Raw genomic sequence first — 19,744 nt, forward strand, 5'->3', positions numbered from 1 at the left:
AAGAGAGGGAGGAGGGATCATAGGAGCAAGTGGGTAGGGGGTCAAGATCATGATGGGGAAAACCACAGAGACAGCTGACCCTAGCTAATGGGAGCTCATGAGCTTTGGACTGACAGCTGGGAAACCTGCATGGGACAGAACTAGGCCCTCTGAATGTGGGGGACAGTTGTGGGGCTTGATCTGTTTGTGGGGGCCCTGACTTATCCCAGATGCATGAACTGGCTTTTTGGAGTCCATTCCCTTTTGTGAGATACCTTGCTCTGCCTTGATGTAGCGGGGAGGGGCTAGTCCCTGCCTCAATTTGGTATGCCAGACTTTGTTAACTACCCAAGGGAGGCCTTACTCTGAGGAATGGATGGGGGCTGGGATAGGGGAAAGGTGGGGGGCAGGGGAAGGGGAGGGAGGGGGAACTGGGGATGGTATGTAAAATGAAAAACATTTTTTAAATATAAAAAGAAGAGAACAGAAAAAGGTTGTTAAGAAAAGAATATTTTCTAATATTTTGTCTCTACTTTCTAATTGAAAAGCATACATGAAGGTACATACATTTAAACCTGAGCACTGCAGACTCTTCAATCCTTTTGTGCAAGTTTCTCTAAATACACTTGCCAAAATTAACTGAAACTAACCCTTGGCACTTACAAACAGAGAAGCATAAAAAGAAGAAAAATACTGTTGCTTTTTTTTTTCCCAAAGCAGTATTGGACTTTTAAATAGTTGAGGCTTAAATGATATACCACTGATATTTGTAGTAGAATGATGTGAACAAGAATAAAGTAACAGACTTTGGTGGAGATGCCTTTACACAAATCTTCTCCTTCCATATTTAAAATGTCAGTATTGGATGCAGCTTTAAGTTTGAGCTCTTTATCTATTTGTTTATCTTTGGACTAGTTCCAACTCCAGAGGCTCTTGTATATGTGGCAAGTTATTAAAGAGAAGGTGGAGGGAGACAGGAAGGACAGAAGAGATGGAGGGGAGGAGGGGAGTCTAATTTCCTAAGCAAATAACAGCACAAGCACTTAAGTCATTGAGTTAAACTGTGGAAGAAAAATTTGGGTGAAACAGATGGGCCCTTGGATTTGAGGCAGTGACATTCAGAAGCCAGAGTTGCTTCTTTTTTTTTTTTTTTTTTGAGACTGTGAACAAACAGCTTAGGAATGGCCTATGCTGATCATGTCTGGTGCTGGTTTAACTCCATTTGTTTCAGGACACTGAATAGCAAGTGTTGGTTAAATGCTCTTGTCCTAATGATTATGATTAAGTATGTTACCCTTAAAATATTTTGACTTCTTATATTCAAGTTCAGTGTAACTGTAACTTTATAACAAGTGTCTTTAGAGACATGAACTCTTTCTGCTATTTTGATTAGATTGGACTACTTTCCTGGTTTGTTTGTCTCACAAAGTGAAATTCTTGTATTTATATAGCTGCATGGTTTCTTGGAGCTGGAAGAGGCTAGGGCAGTGTGAAAATGAAAGACCAGACCAGGCCAATGAGAACAGAAAGGCTGTTTATTCAGGGCTTTCATTTGGCAGAGACTCACAGCAGGCAGAGGAATGGGAGAGCAAAACAGCAAAAAATGTGAAATTAAATCTGGCCCACAGGTGCTTCTCTATAATCTAACTGTGCAAACAAACTGCACCCTCACTTAACAGCATCCCCTTGCAACAAATAGCAGCCTGTTGACCAATCATTGCAGCCAATCACAAGCTGCAACTGCCACAGCACATCCAAATCAGGCCCTATTACCAACTGGGCTATTTCTGTCTACCACTTCCCTTTTCTCTCTATAATTACTGCTTGCTAACACTGCCAAGTGGAGCCCTGGGAGGCCCTCAGAACCCTGACCATTGCTGCTCAATACACAGAAGCCTGTCCTTTTCTCCATACAGCGAGATAATGAGGAACCAATCGTGACATTTGTGTTTAACCCTGTTGAAAGCTGAGAAACATTTGAAGCTAAATTAAATGACAAGAAAACAAAAATAGTTTTTAAAATTATTACCATTTATTTAACAAAAAAATCTTTATATGAAATTAAACTTCTAATTTTATGAATTTTATATATTACTATTATCAAATGATCAGATTAAAAAAATGCTACCAAGATCACATCACTTTAGTACATTCATCATCACTTGATTCTCCGGTTCCTTTAGAAATATTCTATTGCCTATACATAGCAGAAAGATGATTGAAGATTTCACAAATGTGCTAAACAAAGTAAGTAAAATATCTATTAAACAGGATGCTTGCTGCTAGGGGAACCAGTTCTGAAAACAAAAAACCAAAGCATGTGACTTTCAAGAATTTGGAGTTTGGGGGCAAACTAAACATGTGGAAAGACAATATGTTATGTTAATATACAGATGACTGGAAGACATGACCACGGGGGCAGTGAAGCTTTAGAAGACACTGAAGTTACTGAGCATCAGTTGATTTGCTCAACTAGAGCAAACACAAGATTTAAGGGTAGTCAGAGCAAAGAGGTTGAAGTTGTAGAAGGCAACATTGTTTTGATCAGGCACGGAAGAGGGTGACATAAGCTATGATCATTTTGAAATTGTTCCTTGGGTACAACAATTATGAGAGAGTTATGTTAGAGAGAAAGGGAAGGACAATATGGCAGACACTAATCAGGACTCAGGTATTGTGCTGTGAACAGGCGACTTCTCAAAGTATTCCTGTCAGGAGTACATTATGATCAAGTTTGTATTATAAACGGATGCTATAACTTGTACCTTAGCTATCAAAGACAAGATCAAGGAAGCTAGTTGTGATAATTCAAGAGACAAAACTAAAGCTTCAACTAGTGTTGTTGAGGCAAACTTGATACCAAGTAGAGAAGGACAAGAAAAAGTCTCACAAAGAGTCAGGAGACTTTTCTGACTGATGGATTTGAATTTGGGCTTTAGCAGTTAAAGACAAGAACAGACAATCTCTTAGCATGGATGGATGGATGGACAAGAATAGCTATCAGTTGAGTAAGAAATGTCTGTACAGTACCTGAAATGTTAAATTTGTGTTATCTATAAGGTATCCATTAGATAATGAACCTGGCACTAAGGAGAAAGGTCTTGTCTTTTGATAAAAAGTTTGGGAAATCTTTAAGAAGTAGATGAGATTTTGTTGAAACTAGAAGGATAAAAATCGTACAAAGCATCTATAGTGAATAAGGAGAGCGTCTCAGCTAGTGCCTTAGAGATGACCAGTGTGTAAAGGATGTGTTGAAAAAGAAAATTGCAGATGACATACAAAAGGGGTTTCATATAGAACAAATGCAGGAAAAGGAAGGATCTGTGAAATGGAATGAATTGAATACATAAAAACAAGTGGTAGAAGATTGGCCAATCATTAGGAACTGTGGTAAATATCTCACCTAATAAAACCTACTGTATTTGCTCAGCAAAAGCTGTGCTAGAGAATGGTTGGGTTGAGTTCATAGCACAGCACAGTAAAGGAAAGGCGAGGGACTAGAAAGTGGGAAGGAATGTAACATCCTTAAAGATGAAATCAAAGGAGAGTTGATAAAAAAGAGTCAAGATTCATTGAGGTATTGTATATCAAAAGAGAAAATGATTTTCTTTCTGGTGATACTAAGGTACCCATATCTTGGAGAAAAAGAAAATCCTGCAGGGGACCTATTTCTCTGCTATATTTTAAAAACCAGGGTCTCCAGTACAATCCATTTTTTCAACAACTATCTTACAAGTACTTGAGAAGGACATTTCAGTTGAGTTTCTAAAAATGATTTTTGGGGAGGATTAATTCTCAAATAACAAGTAATGTTGTTAATCCACAGAATCCACTGAGGAGCTGAAAGTCCGAAGCCACAGCACGGAGCCATTACCAAAGTTGGACAGCAAAGAGAGAGGTCATCACGGAGGAGCAGCTTCCTCCAGAGAGCCAATGAAAGCTCAAGAATGGGACGGAACCCCAGGTCCACCTGTGGTCACCAGCAGAATGGGCAGATGCTCTGTGAGCCCCACCTTGTTGGCAGGAAACCACAGTTCAGGTAAGCAAGAGCCTGTCTGTCCAGGCAACTCTCAGAGTCTAGAGGCTGCTGTTTTGCAGCTATCACTTAGGCAACCATCATCTCAAATCAATCTGCCTCCACTCAGACCCCACCCACAAACGCACAAATAAGGGGGAGACCTGTGCAGCACACTGCAGGACAGCTCCTCACAGGGATGGCAAGGAAAATGGTGTTTCTTAAAGCTCTACCATGTGGTAGTTGTGGCAGTCTATAGCTAGAAAGACTTCGTATTGAATGTTTTCATAAATGACTCTAGGCCTGAGTTCAAGCACCTCAGTTTATGCAATTGAGTGATTTGATGTTTATGGTTCTTTTTCTTAAAAAAAAATAATTTTAGGCAACTGGTGAAATTTGATCAGAAGTAAAACTGCTGATAGAAATATAACAATAACAATCTGAAGTGACTAGAGGGAGAACCTGTTTTGAGTCACACAGTCATTGGGCATGTGACATGGCAGGAAGTTTTCAAACCCAAACCAAAAGAGGATAGATTAATGTACCTTTCAATTTCATATCTTGAGCTTAAAATAGTCAATGCAGTTCTGCATGGTTACCAGATAAGTATTATTAAACATCGATTTTGTAAAGCAGCATATGTTTGCTTTGATCTGATTCATCTACATGTTGGACTCACAGAGAGCTGTCAATTAAAATAAACAGTGAATAATCAAGGAACCTCCTGCAGTTTTCAGATTTCTCTTCAGAAAGAGTGCTAGGTCTCTGAAGAAAAGACCAATCCTTTCATGTTCTCTTTGACTTTGATACTCATCAAGGAAAGCAATTTACACCAAGTTAACCTATGAACTCTCTGACATGGGTAAGTTAAAGTAGAGGAGGCCAATGATCTCTGGACTTGGGCAGGGATGTTTCTGGGGAAAGACCCAGCCATAGTTTCCCAGATTTAGAATGCTATGTAAAACTAGATGGTGGAGCCATCCCGTGTACACTATGAAGAACTCATCTTACAGCCCAAGTTAAAAACTGGCAGAAGGAAAGTTCTACGCAACCACAGAAATTCTAAATTGTTTTTATATCAAAGTAAAAATGGTGGTAGTAATAGATGATGATTAGTCTTACTTGTCAACTGGATATGCTCTAGAATCACCTAGAAAGAATGTCACCGAGGGATTGTCTAGATCAGCTTAGTTTGTTCTCATGCCTATGGGGGATTGTCTTTACTATATTAATTGATATGGGAAGATTCAACCCACTAAGGGTAGCACCATTCCTTGGTTTGGGCCCTGAGCAGTACATGAGTAGATGAAGTGGGCTGAGTAGTCAGCATGCATGAATTCATTCGCTCTTAACTGTTATTGTCACTAACTGATTCAAGTTCCTGCAAACATGGTATTTGAGATAAAATAAGCTCTTTCCCTTCAAAGCGGCTTTCATCAAGGTATTTTATAAATAATGAATAGAAGTGAAATTAGGACTACCTTTGTGTTTTGTCAAAAGCAAAATAATACTCAGGGCTACCTGTGCGCTCTTTCAAAAATAAAATATGTAAATAAAATAGTAGACAACACCTACCAGCTAAAGTGATAACTAATTTAGAAATGATCAATATTTTCATAGACTCATCTAAAATTGTAAAGCTTCTACCTAAAGTACGTGAAAGATATATTTAGAAGACAGATGCATTTAATAAAAACAAAAATTGTTCTCTGAGCACCTGTGATGCAACAGCCAACATATCCTGGTGGCAGGGATCATAATGATCAATCAAATATCCTTACACTGGTTATTAATAGTCTATTGATAGACAAGTATGTCATTGTAATGTAGTGCTTACTTTAGTCAGTGGTGTCCAAAGAAACAAAACCAATAGATATGCATGTACAGAAAGATTTATTATGAGGGGTATCTTCACATCATTATAGAAGCTTGAAAGATTAAGACCTGCTATTTACATGCTGATGGTCCAGGAAATCCTATGGCATAATGCAGTTCAAGCACAGTGTCAATGGTACAAGTCACAGTCTGAGTTTAGAAGATTAAAAACCACAGTGTCAATATCCAAGCATGGGAGAAAATGGAAGTCCCAGTTCAAGAAGAGAGAAGGGAATCTGTCCTCTTCATTTTAGACCCTCACTGGATGGCAAGATGCTTACTCATTGTTGGTGAGCATCATTTTCTGTTGATTCAAATATTCATCCCTTGCAGAAACTACCTCACAGAGTTTAAAATAATGCTTTACCAATTATCTGTAGATCCCTAGTTCAGTTGATAAAAAATAAGATGTGATATATAATAAAATAAGAGATGAAATAGAAAAAAAGTGAATTCTTCTGTAAGACACTAACATTGGAAAGATTAATTTGGTGCTTTGATAGATAAAAGAGTGATTTCTAGAGGATTACCAGGATGGGGGAAAGAAAATGGCGTACTTTCTGAGGAAACCTGAAAATCTACATATCACACACACACATACACACACACACACACACACACACACACACACACACACACACACACACAAATGTGTTCAGTGTGAAGAACTGAGGTCAATTTATTGGGAATCTACTAATGTAGATGAACATCTATCTAAAAAGACCTCATGTATTAACTGGAAACACTTTCACTATAAAGCACAAGCTAACAATCTTCCATGTGGTGGACCTTATCAGTGCCTTTGGTACTGAGTCTGGAGGTGTGTAGCTATGGGTTATCTATAACTGTTCCTGGATGCCACCCTGTCCTCAGAACTATCTATCCTGCTCATGACTCTGCTCTTCTTTCCTTAATGATTTTTTTCACATCCTTGGGCTGAAAACTGAAGGTTGACTTTTTTCCTTTCATGCAACTGGTCAGAATTGAGATCAGAATATTAACCTTTGGAATCAACTCCTGACTGAAGTAGAAAGGGCCTTCCCTGGAGGGAGCAAGAACCTTTCTTTCCCTCAATAAAGGGGAGAGTGTATACCTAGTAGACATAATGGGGAAATGAACTTTCATAACCTTAGGCACTTAACTGCCACACCATGGTCAGGTTTTGAACATTATATAGTAAATATTTGCTTGTCTTTATTTTAAGATACAAATAATGTAGTTTGTCTTATATTATAGGGCATCCAATGATGAATTTAAGTTTGAGGGACAGGAAGGGCATTACCTGAGAAACAGACAGTGTATTGAGATATGGAACAAGGAATAATGGAGAGAGTTGGGGATTGAATTCTGACTGTTAATTTGCAGACCTTCTTGGATATCTAAGTGAGGAGCCAGCAGACAATGGGGATTACAGGTTCGGAACTAATGAGATTCAGCAGAACTTCAGGCCTGGACTAGAGATCTTAGAAATGGTGGCAAGCATAGACTGAATGAAGCATACATGAGGAAGAATGGATGAGGCATGAGAGAGAAGGAAATTGAGAGGGGATCCAGGGAGTCTATAATTTAGAACTTCAAAAAAACCCTGGGCTGCTGTGAATGGAAATGATAGAATTACGTGGTGAATGATTAGACTCTCACTGAACAGTAAGTTGCACAGAAATCGGAAAGCACATTCCTTATGTTCTTTGTCACCGTGGCATGAACTTTCTAACAAGTTTAGAGCTTAAATAATGTTTGTAGGAAGCTTCCATGTTCTTCTGCCTCAAGTTCCTGAAGCATCTGTTTAGGTTTGCATTATTCCAAACCTGTTCTTCTATTATCGAGCAACAAGCTATCTACTGATCACAGAGAATGCACAACATATTTTTGGTCCCTTATGCCCTGAACTATGGGTTCTGAGAGAGTTAGACATACATAGTAGAAAGAAAAGGAAGTGTCATCGAAACTTTGATTCTATAGTTTAAAAACTATGAAATGTAGCTGGTGGTGACACACGCCTTTCATCCCAGCATTTTGGGGAGACAGAGACAGGTAAGGTTACAGAGTGAGACCCTGTCTTAAGAAGAAAAACAAAGTGCAAACAACAATGATAACAAAACCCCACAATGTAGAAGCAAATGCAGAGGCATGACTTTAATGTTAGCTCTCTTCCAAGTTTTGTGTGAGGAAGTGTGATTCCAAACAACTGTTACTATTACTCAAGTACTTAAGCTTCCCTTCTACTATAAATGGAAAAGTTGTTTCTTATATGTTAAGATTTATTTTTCTGAACAGCAAGAGTTTAAAATGTGCCAGATATGTTCTAGAAAACACCGTAGTTCTATCAATGAAGACATGCAGAGAAACCTAAATCCCCTTCCCCTTTGGTGTTTTTAAACAAGCCAGCTACCATCTGAAGCTCATGGACCTACAAGATGGCTTGGATTTGTAATAGGAAATCAGCTGCATGAGGAGAACATTCTGGACTCGCTGTTTCAGAAGAGAAGAGAATGAGTCAATCCTAACTGTCTCTCCTTGTGCATACTTCAATATTTTCTTTGGGTTGCCAGGTTGTTGAGCCACTAGTGCCTATAAATGCTAGAATAGGAATCCACACCCTCTTCTTTCCATTGTATAGTTATCAGTAATAGGATACCTCACAGGGGAGAAAGAATAGTCTATGTACACACCCCTTTCTCCCACATCAGTTTCCTTCCTCTGGTGCTCTGATGTATCCCTTACAGGCACATGCACACACACACACACACACACACACACACACACACACACACACACACACACACACATCTACAACTGTAGGCATGTGTGCTTTCACATGCACACATTCACATAAACTATTGCTTTACCCAAATTAGTATAGCTCCTTGGAATGGCTCTTCTTAACAGCCCTGTTGAGGAATGGAGGAATTGCTGAAGTAAAGAAAACATGTCAGGAGATCCCCATTCTAATTAACATTGCCACTGGTTGCTGCAGTAGTTTATTAAACTACTGTTGTTTAGTAAGTCAGAAAATCCCCAGAGGGTGATTTCTGAAAGCAGTGGAGAACTGGGACTCACATACTCATGAATATAATGGGGGGATGTGGGTGAAGTTATACAAGTAAATGCGGTATTAACAAAATCTCAGTTCCCATAGCTTATGTCTAATGCTGTTTCTGGGGACACCCACATCTTCATACATATGCACAACAGGCTGTGTGATATAGTCTCTTGCTCCAGGATCTTCCTCTGTTTCTTTATGGCACAGAATTGTTGATCATACATTAATTCAATTTAATCAAATGTATTATTTTGTGATTACCTACTATTTACATCTAAAAGCCACTCTAAAACTATAAAAAGATGCAGACTTCAAAAATGATTATGGGCTAAATAGGATACATATACACAGAGATTTCAGATCTTCTCTAGAGCCATTGTTATCAACAATTGAGTAAAAGACAGTGCTGCACGTAGGGCAAAGATGAACTGAAATATAAACTGAAGCTTGGAGTATTTTTGGTTTGGTGCTGTCGGTCTGGCCAGACTTGAAGCATTTTTAGAAGTAAAAACAGAAAACTTTGAGTAGGAAGCAAGATCAAGATCTCTCTTTCTATCTCTCTCTCTGTCTCTCTGTCTCTCTGTCTCTCTGTCTCTCTCTCTCTCTCTCTCTCTCTCTCTCTCACACACACACACACACACACACACACACACACATACAGTGTGTTATTAGTATATAATTTATGTCTAGACAAGAATGAAAAAACCTATAAATGAGATGAGTGGTGTTTTTGAGAAAAATACTCCTGCTTCTCTTTCCTCACCTTTCAGAATTTATTATCTTAGGGAGTCCGTGAGGGATGGGTCACTGATGGGGTGGGTCAGTGATGGGATGGGTCAGTGATGGGATAGGCCATGGATGAGGTGGGTCAGTAATATAATGGATCAGTGATGGAATGGGTCAGTAATGGGATGGGACAGGCATGTGATAGATCAGGGATGGGGTAGGTCAGTGATTGGACAGATCAGTGTTAGGATGGACAAGGAACAGGGTGGGTCAGTGATGTGATGGGACAGTAATGGGTTTAGTCAGGGATGTTTTGGCTCTGTGATGGGATGGGTCAATAATAGGATGGGTCAGGGATGTGATGGTAGCTAAGATATTTTCAAGAGAGATAAACATATCAGCAGCTGTAGCAGGAAAGACTTCCTCCTTTAAACTAGACATGATTTTGCTCACATAGGAAGCATGCCAACAAATATATGTTTCATTCTCATGGAGGAAATTATTTTATCATTTTCTTGCATTATGAAGCCCTTTAGTCTAAGCTATGTATTTCCACATTTCTTGGAAGCACAGAAATGGAAACACACTTCTCAGTGAGAAGGAAAAGCCACTGCAAGTTGAGGAAGGTCAGGACTCAGAGATAGGCATGTGGGTGATTTAGAGATCATGAATCATGTCAAGAAGACAGAAGCAACTGAGAATCTGCTAATGAGTGTCCAAAATTTCCATATTCGGTTGTGATCTTGTGAAAGCTCCCAATTTTTAAACATAGCTTAGTTGTCAGAAAGCATTGAGTCAAATGATTCCCTCCCTCCAGCTTTGTACGATCTGAGGGTCATCAGTATGTGTGTTCTTGTTAAGAATATCAAGCCTAACTGCTAGATGGAGTCATGGGTTCTAACCATATAGCATAGAAAGTTCCAAAAGAAGCAGAAGAGCCAACTTCAGTCTCTGAGTCTACATTCTCCAGAAGCCACAGTGATTTAAGAAAGCTGTGATTGGAATAATAGGGATGATAATGACATGGCCCTAGATGGTCAGTCAGGGAGAGAGAGTGTAATAGACGACAGCAGGTCTGTATTTTCATGAAGAATGAACACTGGCAGTCAAGTCTTTCGCAGAATCCTGCCAAAGTAACAAGATCTCTGAATTGGACAGGTAGAATGGATGGGGAAAAAATTGCCTCTAGCTTTCACTGAAGCTTCATTTCAAACATTATTGTTCTCCCAACCTTCCAGACATAGAATTCTGTTCTTCAGTTGGCTCTTTGTGATGGATAACAGAGTCTGCTATGGTAAACAGAGTGAACTAGAAATCATAGAGGCAATATTGTATATTCTCCTCTAAAGGACAGGTGTCTTCATTTTAAAACTCATCATCAGGATGCACATTCTACTACCACTTATGATTCCGCACTCTATATCCAAAAGAAGTCCCAATTTCAGAGAAATAAAATTAGACAGATAACTAATTTCATTTAACGAAAGAGAATGTGTTATTTCTTGTAAGCCACACTTGTATGATGAATTTTGTATTAATTTTAAAACACTTATGAACTTAATACAGTAGTTGATCACAGCACTTAGGACTTAAGGCCTGATTCTGTTTTATATTGGTGATGAAACTGGTCAGACTCCTTCCTCTCCTTGAGATTTACTTATAAAAGGTGGATGATAATAATATGTAATGCAAATAATTTTGATAATTAAAGACAATGGCTGTAAAGATATCAAAGGTTTTAAACACATAGGGTTGATTATGGCAAATATGCAGCACACTCAGCGTAGCTCCTGGAACACAACGAATTCTAGATAAATACTACAGTTACCTGTAGGGATCCTTGGATACTACAATCATCCTCCTACCAAAGCCAAGAAAACCACCAGCCTAGAACAGTGGAGGAAAGTTTTCTGTATTAAGTCCCATGTGAGGAGGGTCTTCACTGACTAGAATTTGGATTAAAAAAAAATGTGAGAAAAGAAAGACAAAAGGTAACAAGAGAATAGCAGCCAGGCAGGAGCCATGTGCTGTCCTCTGGGAGACTGGACGCTCCAGCAGCAGCACTCAGAACACCAAAGCCACAGCTCATAAGGGGTCTGCAGCTGCCATTCTCATTCCAATCACCTTCTTGGAAGCTGGGGAAACTGCCCAGATACTGGAGAGAGTTGTTCAAGAAGCCTGGAGGTGTAGGAAGGAGATCTATGACAATGGTGTCGTAGCAATCTGAGCAGTAGAAAACTGGGATTCCAGAATAGAATCGCAATGAATCCAAGAGAATGAGCTTTGGACATGGAATGTGCATCCATTGATTCATAAGGAGGATGCTTTCTTCTTGAAAATGATGGTGTATTTGTTCGCTGTTGATGATGTTGGAAGGATGGTAAACTCTTCTGACAAGCATCCTGATGCTATAACTCAAAGACTGTCCTGATTATTCCTTTTGTATACAAAAGGACTCCCAAGTGCACAAGTGTAGGCAAGCAGCAAACAGGTCCATGTCTTAGAATCATGGGACTGAGGACTGTGACAGTACTGGTGACAATAATTTCTGCTTTCTGTTTTCAGTGAAGAAAACCATGCTGGGCAACAATATTAATAAAACATTGTATTGATGGTAATGACTTGAAGGAATTATGGAACTCTGCTGTCATTCAAAGCTAAGATAAAGGAAATGTCATTGTCTATGTCGTTAAGGACTTTAAAAATGCACGGAAATATTAGACTTGAAGCCTACGTGAAGTTGCTGCTAGACTGATGCTATTCGAGTCCCTTTGAACTTTACTTGAAAGCTCTGTGAGTTTTCTCCCTCCCACCTTTTGGGAAGGATCAAATTCATGTACAAGTTCTTTTAACCCCTCAGCCAAATTGATGGCCCAAGATTACTTTTTGACAACTGTGTATAATGTAATAACAAACTATGAGGCTTGCCTGTGATCATGTCTCTTCATTCCACCTACTGATGCAAACTCAGTTTAATGAAAAATGGTTATGCACGTGGTCTAGTCTTTTTCTGAAACATACACACACACACACACACACACACACACACACACACACACACACAGAGGCATGTGCATTCACGTACACAAACACTCACATGCTTATGCACACACAAAAAATAAATTTTTAAATAGTTAAGAAAAATAATCTTAATTTATCACACTACTTCTGTTCTAAACAGTAAAATGAATGGGATTTAAAACTATATTGACAAGGAAATAAGCATAAGAAAATGTTAATAAACGTACATATATCCTCTTTGATGAATATCCTACTTGATATTTGCTCAGTCATTCACTCTCTTTTGGATCATATTTTTTTAAATAAGAAAACAGTATTTGGTATTTACTCTGAATCATGTGGGGTCTAGATGCCGGAGGATCACATGGCATATCCTCTTGCTAAGGGAAAGGCAATTCCATGGGCTTCCGGAATCTGTGTTATTAAATTTGAAACAGCATAATAAATAGTATCCAAATGACCACAAGGAACTAGACTGCTTCCTATGACTCACTTGTAGAGGTGTGGGTAAAAACATTTTTGAGAAACTGATATTCACTTTTATAATGTTATGTCATAATTTACACCTAACATCCCCTTCCTTTCCCCCCATTACATCTTCATGCAATGCTAGGGCTATAGGAGTTGGTACCTAGCCCTACACTCAGGCCTTTGGAATCTACATTTATAGCTTCTTACCCATGAAGTGAGGTCCATTTCCCATCCCTTGAATCTGTGTTGACTTGTGTCTTTTGTGACCAATATAATGGAATGGAAGTTACTGGGCATGACTCTAGAGCCTTAGTCTCAGGGAGCATGAGGACTTACAGTTGATTTTTTCCAACACTGCCACCAGCATATGAGCAAACTTTTGCTAATATGATGACAGGTGAAACCATCATAGAAAGAAGCAGAAGTTCTTGACCTTTAGTCAGATAACCCATACACATAAGAAAATATATCAGTGCATGTGCATGCACACACACACATACAAACACACACAAATACACACGCAAACCACAAACACAACACACACATATACATACAGACACCACACACACACACACACACAAAACATAACACACAAACTACAAATGTAACACACACACATACACACACGCACACAGAGAGAGAGAGAGAGAGAGAGAGAGAGAACTGGCTGCATGAACAACAGAGTCTAATCAAAGCAAAAACAAAAACAAGCAACCAAAAAAAAAAAAAAAAAAAAAAAAAAACCCTGCCCACAATGAAGGAGTGAGTCACAGAGTTGGAGGATAGAAACATGGCTACCTGATAGAGAAATCGCGATTTCTTTGATTTACTGTCTTTCTCCCACATGAAATGTTTTTATTTTGCTGTGTGACAACATGGGCAAATAATGGCACAGCATAACATACCTACAAATTAACACATATGTAAAGAAAATGAAAGTCTACACTCCCAATTTTCTCCTTATCACCTTACTTTTCAAAGTGTGGTGTTTGAACAACCTGCAAGTTCATTACGCTCACTTTTATCCCACAACAAGACTAGCAAACCACTCGTGTGGATCTCACTGTTCCCTGTAATGCGAACTTGGCTGTGGGCTGCACACTAGCTTCCTGCCTGCCTCCACTTCAGCCCCACACAGCTGTGAGCTATGTGTTTACAACCCTCCAGGCTGCCATTCTATGCAGAGTGTTCGTGCACCGGAAGACACTTTCATCATTGGCTGCTCTTCCCAGTTCCCTCACTTGGTTATTTCCTTGGGAAACATTTGTAGGTCCCTGCTGTTTGGTTCTTCACAGTCTTGTCTCACTCTGGAGGTTAGCCTTTTGAATTCTAGTAGCAAACACATGGCCAGATTCTCATGTGGAGTCTTTGGAGTGTCATGTAAACCACATCCTCAGTGGTCCCGCTATTTCTCAGTGGAAAACTGTGATTGATGTCACCAGAATTTGTGTTAACCAGAGAAATGGTATTATTTGTTCTTTTCCTGATATTGTTCAGACAGCATTGGGAAAGAACCAGAAAGGGAGAAATGGGAGTGTGTTAAATATTTTAAGTGGTCAGAGTGTTCCTTAATAGAGTTTGAATGGAAATAAACAGGGTATAAAATGTAAAAGCTAATTACAAAATAATATAAGATAATTAGTCTCAGATCCCAAGACAAAAAGTCAAGCCACGGAAGAACTTGCAAAAGAGGTTTACAAAATGAATATTGGTGTCCTTATCTGAACTCTCCTCTGTAGCCTAATAAGGCAGTTAGAGGCAGAGACAGAGCCAAGTAGTAGACAGGATTTTAAATTGACGTTTTGTGTGTGGCTGTGTGTGATTTGTATGGTATATGTGATTTATATATATGAAATTTGTGTGATGGTATATTGTGATTTATATGTGACTTGAGAGTGATTTCTGTGTGTGGTTGTGCTCATGCATGTGTTATTTGTTGTGGTCTGTACATACATGATTATGTGTGTGTGTGTGTGTGTGTGTGTGTGTGTGTGTGTGTGATCCTGGATAATTGAGTGTATGTGACTTGTGTGTGATCATGTGTAATTGCATGTGATTTGTGTATGTAGTTGTATACATGTAATTGTCTTGTGATCAGGTATAGGTATGATTATATGCATGTGATTGTGTGTGAGTGTGTGATTGTACATGTGTGGATTTATTGTCATTATATATCACAAAATTGATATGCATATGTAAGATTGATCATACATATGTGACCATGTGATCAAGTGTGATTGTGTTTGGTTGCATGTGCAGGTGTGTATGGTGTGTCTATATGTTTTTATGAGTCTATGTATAGCCGTGTGTGATTATGTATGTATGTCACTGCATGTGTATGTGACTGAGTATATGTGTTATACTATGTGTAGATATATGGAGGTGTGTGATTATGTTGATCGTGTGTACATGTGACTGTATGCATGTGACTAAGTGTACAGTGCATGAATACAAGTATTTAGAAATTCCATCTGTAATGGAAAGGCTGATATTGTTTATAGCTATCTGGGGTACAGAGTAAGGAAAAAAGTACAAGAGATTAACTGGCCATCCTAGAACCACAGAACCAAAAGCTTCTTGGGAAGATATTCTTGACTACAGACTACAGGCCGAAGGTATGTTTAAAGTGTTGCTGTGTGACATTTCTTGGAGAGAAGTGAATGAGTTTCTATTTACCTCAGATGACAGAACAAAAGAATGAGCCCATCCATAGCTAATTCATTAATTGGGATTACTACAGGATCACAGACAGAGTTATTGGTTACTGACTGGAGTGTTAGTGATCTCAAAATAGTTGCATCACAGAAAAACTACATTTAAACATAGGGGGTGACCTCCCTAAAGCTGTATAGCTGGAGTCCCCTCTTCATTAACTATCCATTTATTATATACTTCAGCACCTCCTGAGATGACATGAAGCTCAGGTTAGATGGCACACAGATGCAAGACAGGGCGCGGCGGGGGAGTATGAGGAAGGAATGTCTAGAATCTCAAGTGAGCCTCTAATGGCCTTCTCCAGCCCTCTTTCGATTCACTGCAGGTAGTTTCAGCTACTCTGATTAAAATTGGTGACCACATATTATGGCTAGAGAACAGCATTTCACAGTTATGATTCGTTAGACCAGATCTGGGCTTTGAGGAGCCAGGCAGGTCATGTATATCACTGCTGGTTCTGTAAAGGCTTCAAGTCTTGGCTCAAGGTACTCTTAACAATCCCGGGCAAACAAGCAAAGACACACAGCAAAAGCCATGAGCTCTCTAGCTGATAGACAACTCATCCTGGGAGGCCTTCTGGGTGTTGGAAACACTCTAAGGAAAGATTTTCAAGTTTAAATATATACTGAAGCCACAGAGGAGAAACACCAGCTTATACTATGCAGTCAATAAATCCTTTTTGATCTGCATCCCTCTTCTACCCTACTGCTCCTGTCTTGATGGGCTCAGAGATTGCATGTCCAGCACTGGACCAAAGACATGAGCAAGGAAGAGGACATTCTTTATACTGGGAACATCCCCTAACAGTGAGGGAGAAGTGTTGTCTTCAAATGATGCTCAAATTCTTGATTAATCAAGTCATTTGGACATTTAAGTTGTATTATTAAGTTGTATAAACTGATAGATTTCCTTTATAGTTTATTTTATTTGTGTGTAGTGTGTGTGAGAGAGAGAGACATATTTGCAAGTACATACAGAGGCTGGAGAGCTTCAGGTCCCCTGGAACTACAGGTGGTTTGGATTCTGAGGACCAAAATCAAGTCCTCTGGAAGAGTCACAATTACTCTTAAATGCAGAGCCATTTCTACAGCCCCAAAGCTGAATGATTTTCAGTTAACAAAGTGAAAAACACAAACACTAAGCTTCGGCCTATGATATATATAATAAAAAGAACTAGACAATGAAACTCAATTTATGCACAGAAAAGAATAACATGGTTTTCTGTACCACCTGGTTTTATGTCAACTGGACACCAGCTAGAGTCATTTTGTAAAAGGGAACATCAACTGAGAAAATGCCCCCACAAGACTGGCTTGTGGGAAAGCCTGTGGTGTATTTTCTTGATTGATAATTGATTGTTGCAGGGCTAACCTATTGTGGGTGGTGCAGCTCTGGGCAGGTGGTCCAGGAGTTTATAAGAAAACAAGCTGAGCAAGCCATGAGGAGCAAGCAAGTAAGCTGCACTCCTCCATAGCCTCTGCATCAGTTTCTGCCTCTAGGTTCCTCCCTTTTTTATTTCTGTCCTGACTTCCCTCAGTGATGGACTATACTGTAGTATAGTTGAAAATATAGGTGTAGTACAAGATGAAAGAAATCCTTTCCTTCACAAGTTGCTCTTGGTCAAAGTTTTTATCACAACAGTAGAAACTATGTTATTTTATGATTGTATATAAGGTTTTTTTATATGTTCAAATAAATACTTCAGTGCACTAGTTTAAAGATAGAATCTGAGATAATTAGAAAATTTATGTAAAGGTATTACAAATGATATTTAATCCAAATTACATAATTGAACATGATTACCTTTGAAGATTTTTTGTGTCATAATTTGATATCATGTCATGTCTACTTCAATAAGAGCTTACATGTGCATGGGCTGGTGTTATTAAATGATTTTTTCCTAACAAAACAATACTGAGGCTCAAATAGCACTGTGTAATTTTCAGGATTATTTGGTAAGTATTATCTTCAAATCAAGGAACAGACTTCAGATATTTGACTTTCAGTGTAGGCCTTGCCCAATGACTTATAATAATTAGACGGAATTTCCTTATTTCCACTTTGACATCCAATAGTCATTCATTCATTCATTCATTCACATATTTTATTCAGTGCCACATTATTACATATTGAGTGTGTACTGGAAGCTGGTGTTGCTGATGATGGGATAATTAATGGCAGAGGTAAGAATCCAACCACAACACTTCCTTTGGAGCATGCTGTATGGCATCCTGATGATGCGGAGACTAAGGCTTCAAGGATAATTGGGAGGAACTACATTCAAGCAAGAGGACTGGGAAGGGCTATGACTTTAAGATTGGATGTCCCATGTTGTACAGGGGCTAAAAAGAGAGCAGAGAGGCAGCTCAGAGCCCACATTTCTGATCTGAGTCTTACCTTAAAACGACAGGAAGCCATTTATGGATTTTAAATCCAGGGCTTATGTGATCAACAGGAGCCTCTAACTTATCATCCATCTAAAGCAAGGGCAACAGAATTATGGAAATAAATATCCTGTCCCAAATGGCATGCCTTATAAACCAAAGGAGAAATGTGTTCTTTGCTCTTCAGCCTGTGCATTTTCTGTTTCTGTGACTAACTAGAAGGTGTGTTGTGGCTGATTCTGTTATTGTACTACCATATTATAATGTTAATTCTTGAAAGCCTGAGCAACCAGATCACAAATGTGTTTTGCTTGTTTATGAAAACTCAAAACAGGAAAGTGATGAGTACTTGGGTGGGTGCTGACTCTTCCCACACATCCAAGAGAAACACAGGGTCTGATGTGATGAGAAAGTACTGTCTGATACCCAGGAACTTGTTATTGCTTTCCCAAGGGTTTGATGGCAGAAACAGCATTGTTGCCATTGTCCCCCATTCAATAAAATGGGACACCGGTCTTTGTTTTCCCAATAGTTTCATAGAATTTTTCTTAGGAAATTCTATTCTTACTTCAATTTGGCAGGAAAAGTAAGGTGTTTATTAAAGTCATAGGATCAAGGATTTGGGTGACATTGACTTATGTTTGTCAGAGTACCCGCCCATGAAGCCACTTAGAGTTTAAAGCTAGAGTCTCAACTTACCAGATTTATAGTATCAACCAAACTCAATTTCCATTATAAACATACACAGAACACGATATTGTGCACTATAGAGATACTCTGAACACTACAGGAAAAATGCAATCTGGTAATAATTCCTTTCTTATCAAAGAAACCTTGAATTTCCAGCTAATCTCTGATTGAGTCTCTTGAGGAGAAGTCACCAGCCATAGACAGTTCAGCTGATAGAGAAGCCATCTTTATTATACTTGTCTCAGTAAACGATTAGACCTGCCTGAGAACTGTGATGACAATGTGCTGGCTGAGTTTTGGTTATAACTCCAGCAACCAGGGTCTTTCACTGCCTGGCTCATGACTCTTCTCGGACCCTCTGGGGATACCCTGTTTGATAGTGTTCCTACTGGCAGCACTTAGCTATCTTTGGAAAGACCCCATAGGTCCACTGCAGCAACACCACTCACAAAGAACACCCTTGCTGTTTCTCTGAAAAAATATAGAAACCATTACCATAACAGAAGGCTCTGTCTGATTTATGTTAGGCATTGAGACTACTTCAGGAAGCTTAATGTTTTCACTGCCATCTACTGTTCAAGATAGGAACTACAAACTCCACATTCCTTCTTCCCTCCTTCCTTCCCTCTCTCCCTCTCTTTCACCCTGCTCTGGATGCTCTAGCTTTCTTGCTCTTTTATCCTCTCCCCAATCTCTCCATCCTTTAATTTGAAGATTGAACAGTGCATTTTAGCACCTTTTTTCAAGAAGCATGGGAAACTTTTAAGAAATGGAGAAATTTCAATTTTATAAATATGAACTATAAAATAATTCATTTTATACTCA

The 19,744-nt window shown here is 39.0% G+C and overlaps 1 protein-coding gene across 12 annotated transcripts in view; it reads left to right on the top strand.

The window, feature by feature from the left end:
* The window catches only part of Nyap2 (neuronal tyrosine-phosphorylated phosphoinositide-3-kinase adaptor 2), a 409,837-nt gene that overhangs the window by 183,683 nt on the left and 206,410 nt on the right, over positions 1 to 19,744 (top strand). For all 12 annotated transcript variants that reach the window (XM_052750010.1, XM_052750011.1, XM_052750014.1 and 9 more), the window contains one exon: positions 3,806 to 4,018. In XM_052750010.1, the coding sequence (XP_052605970.1) occupies positions 3,806 to 4,018 (213 nt within the window). The remainder of the gene's footprint in view (positions 1 to 3,805; positions 4,019 to 19,744) is intronic.

Source organism: Peromyscus californicus, unplaced genomic scaffold (genome assembly GCF_007827085.1).
Source record: "Peromyscus californicus insignis strain IS unplaced genomic scaffold, ASM782708v3 Scaffold_21__1_contigs__length_65335640, whole genome shotgun sequence".
In the NCBI taxonomy this organism is placed as follows: Eukaryota; Metazoa; Chordata; class Mammalia; order Rodentia; family Cricetidae; genus Peromyscus; species Peromyscus californicus.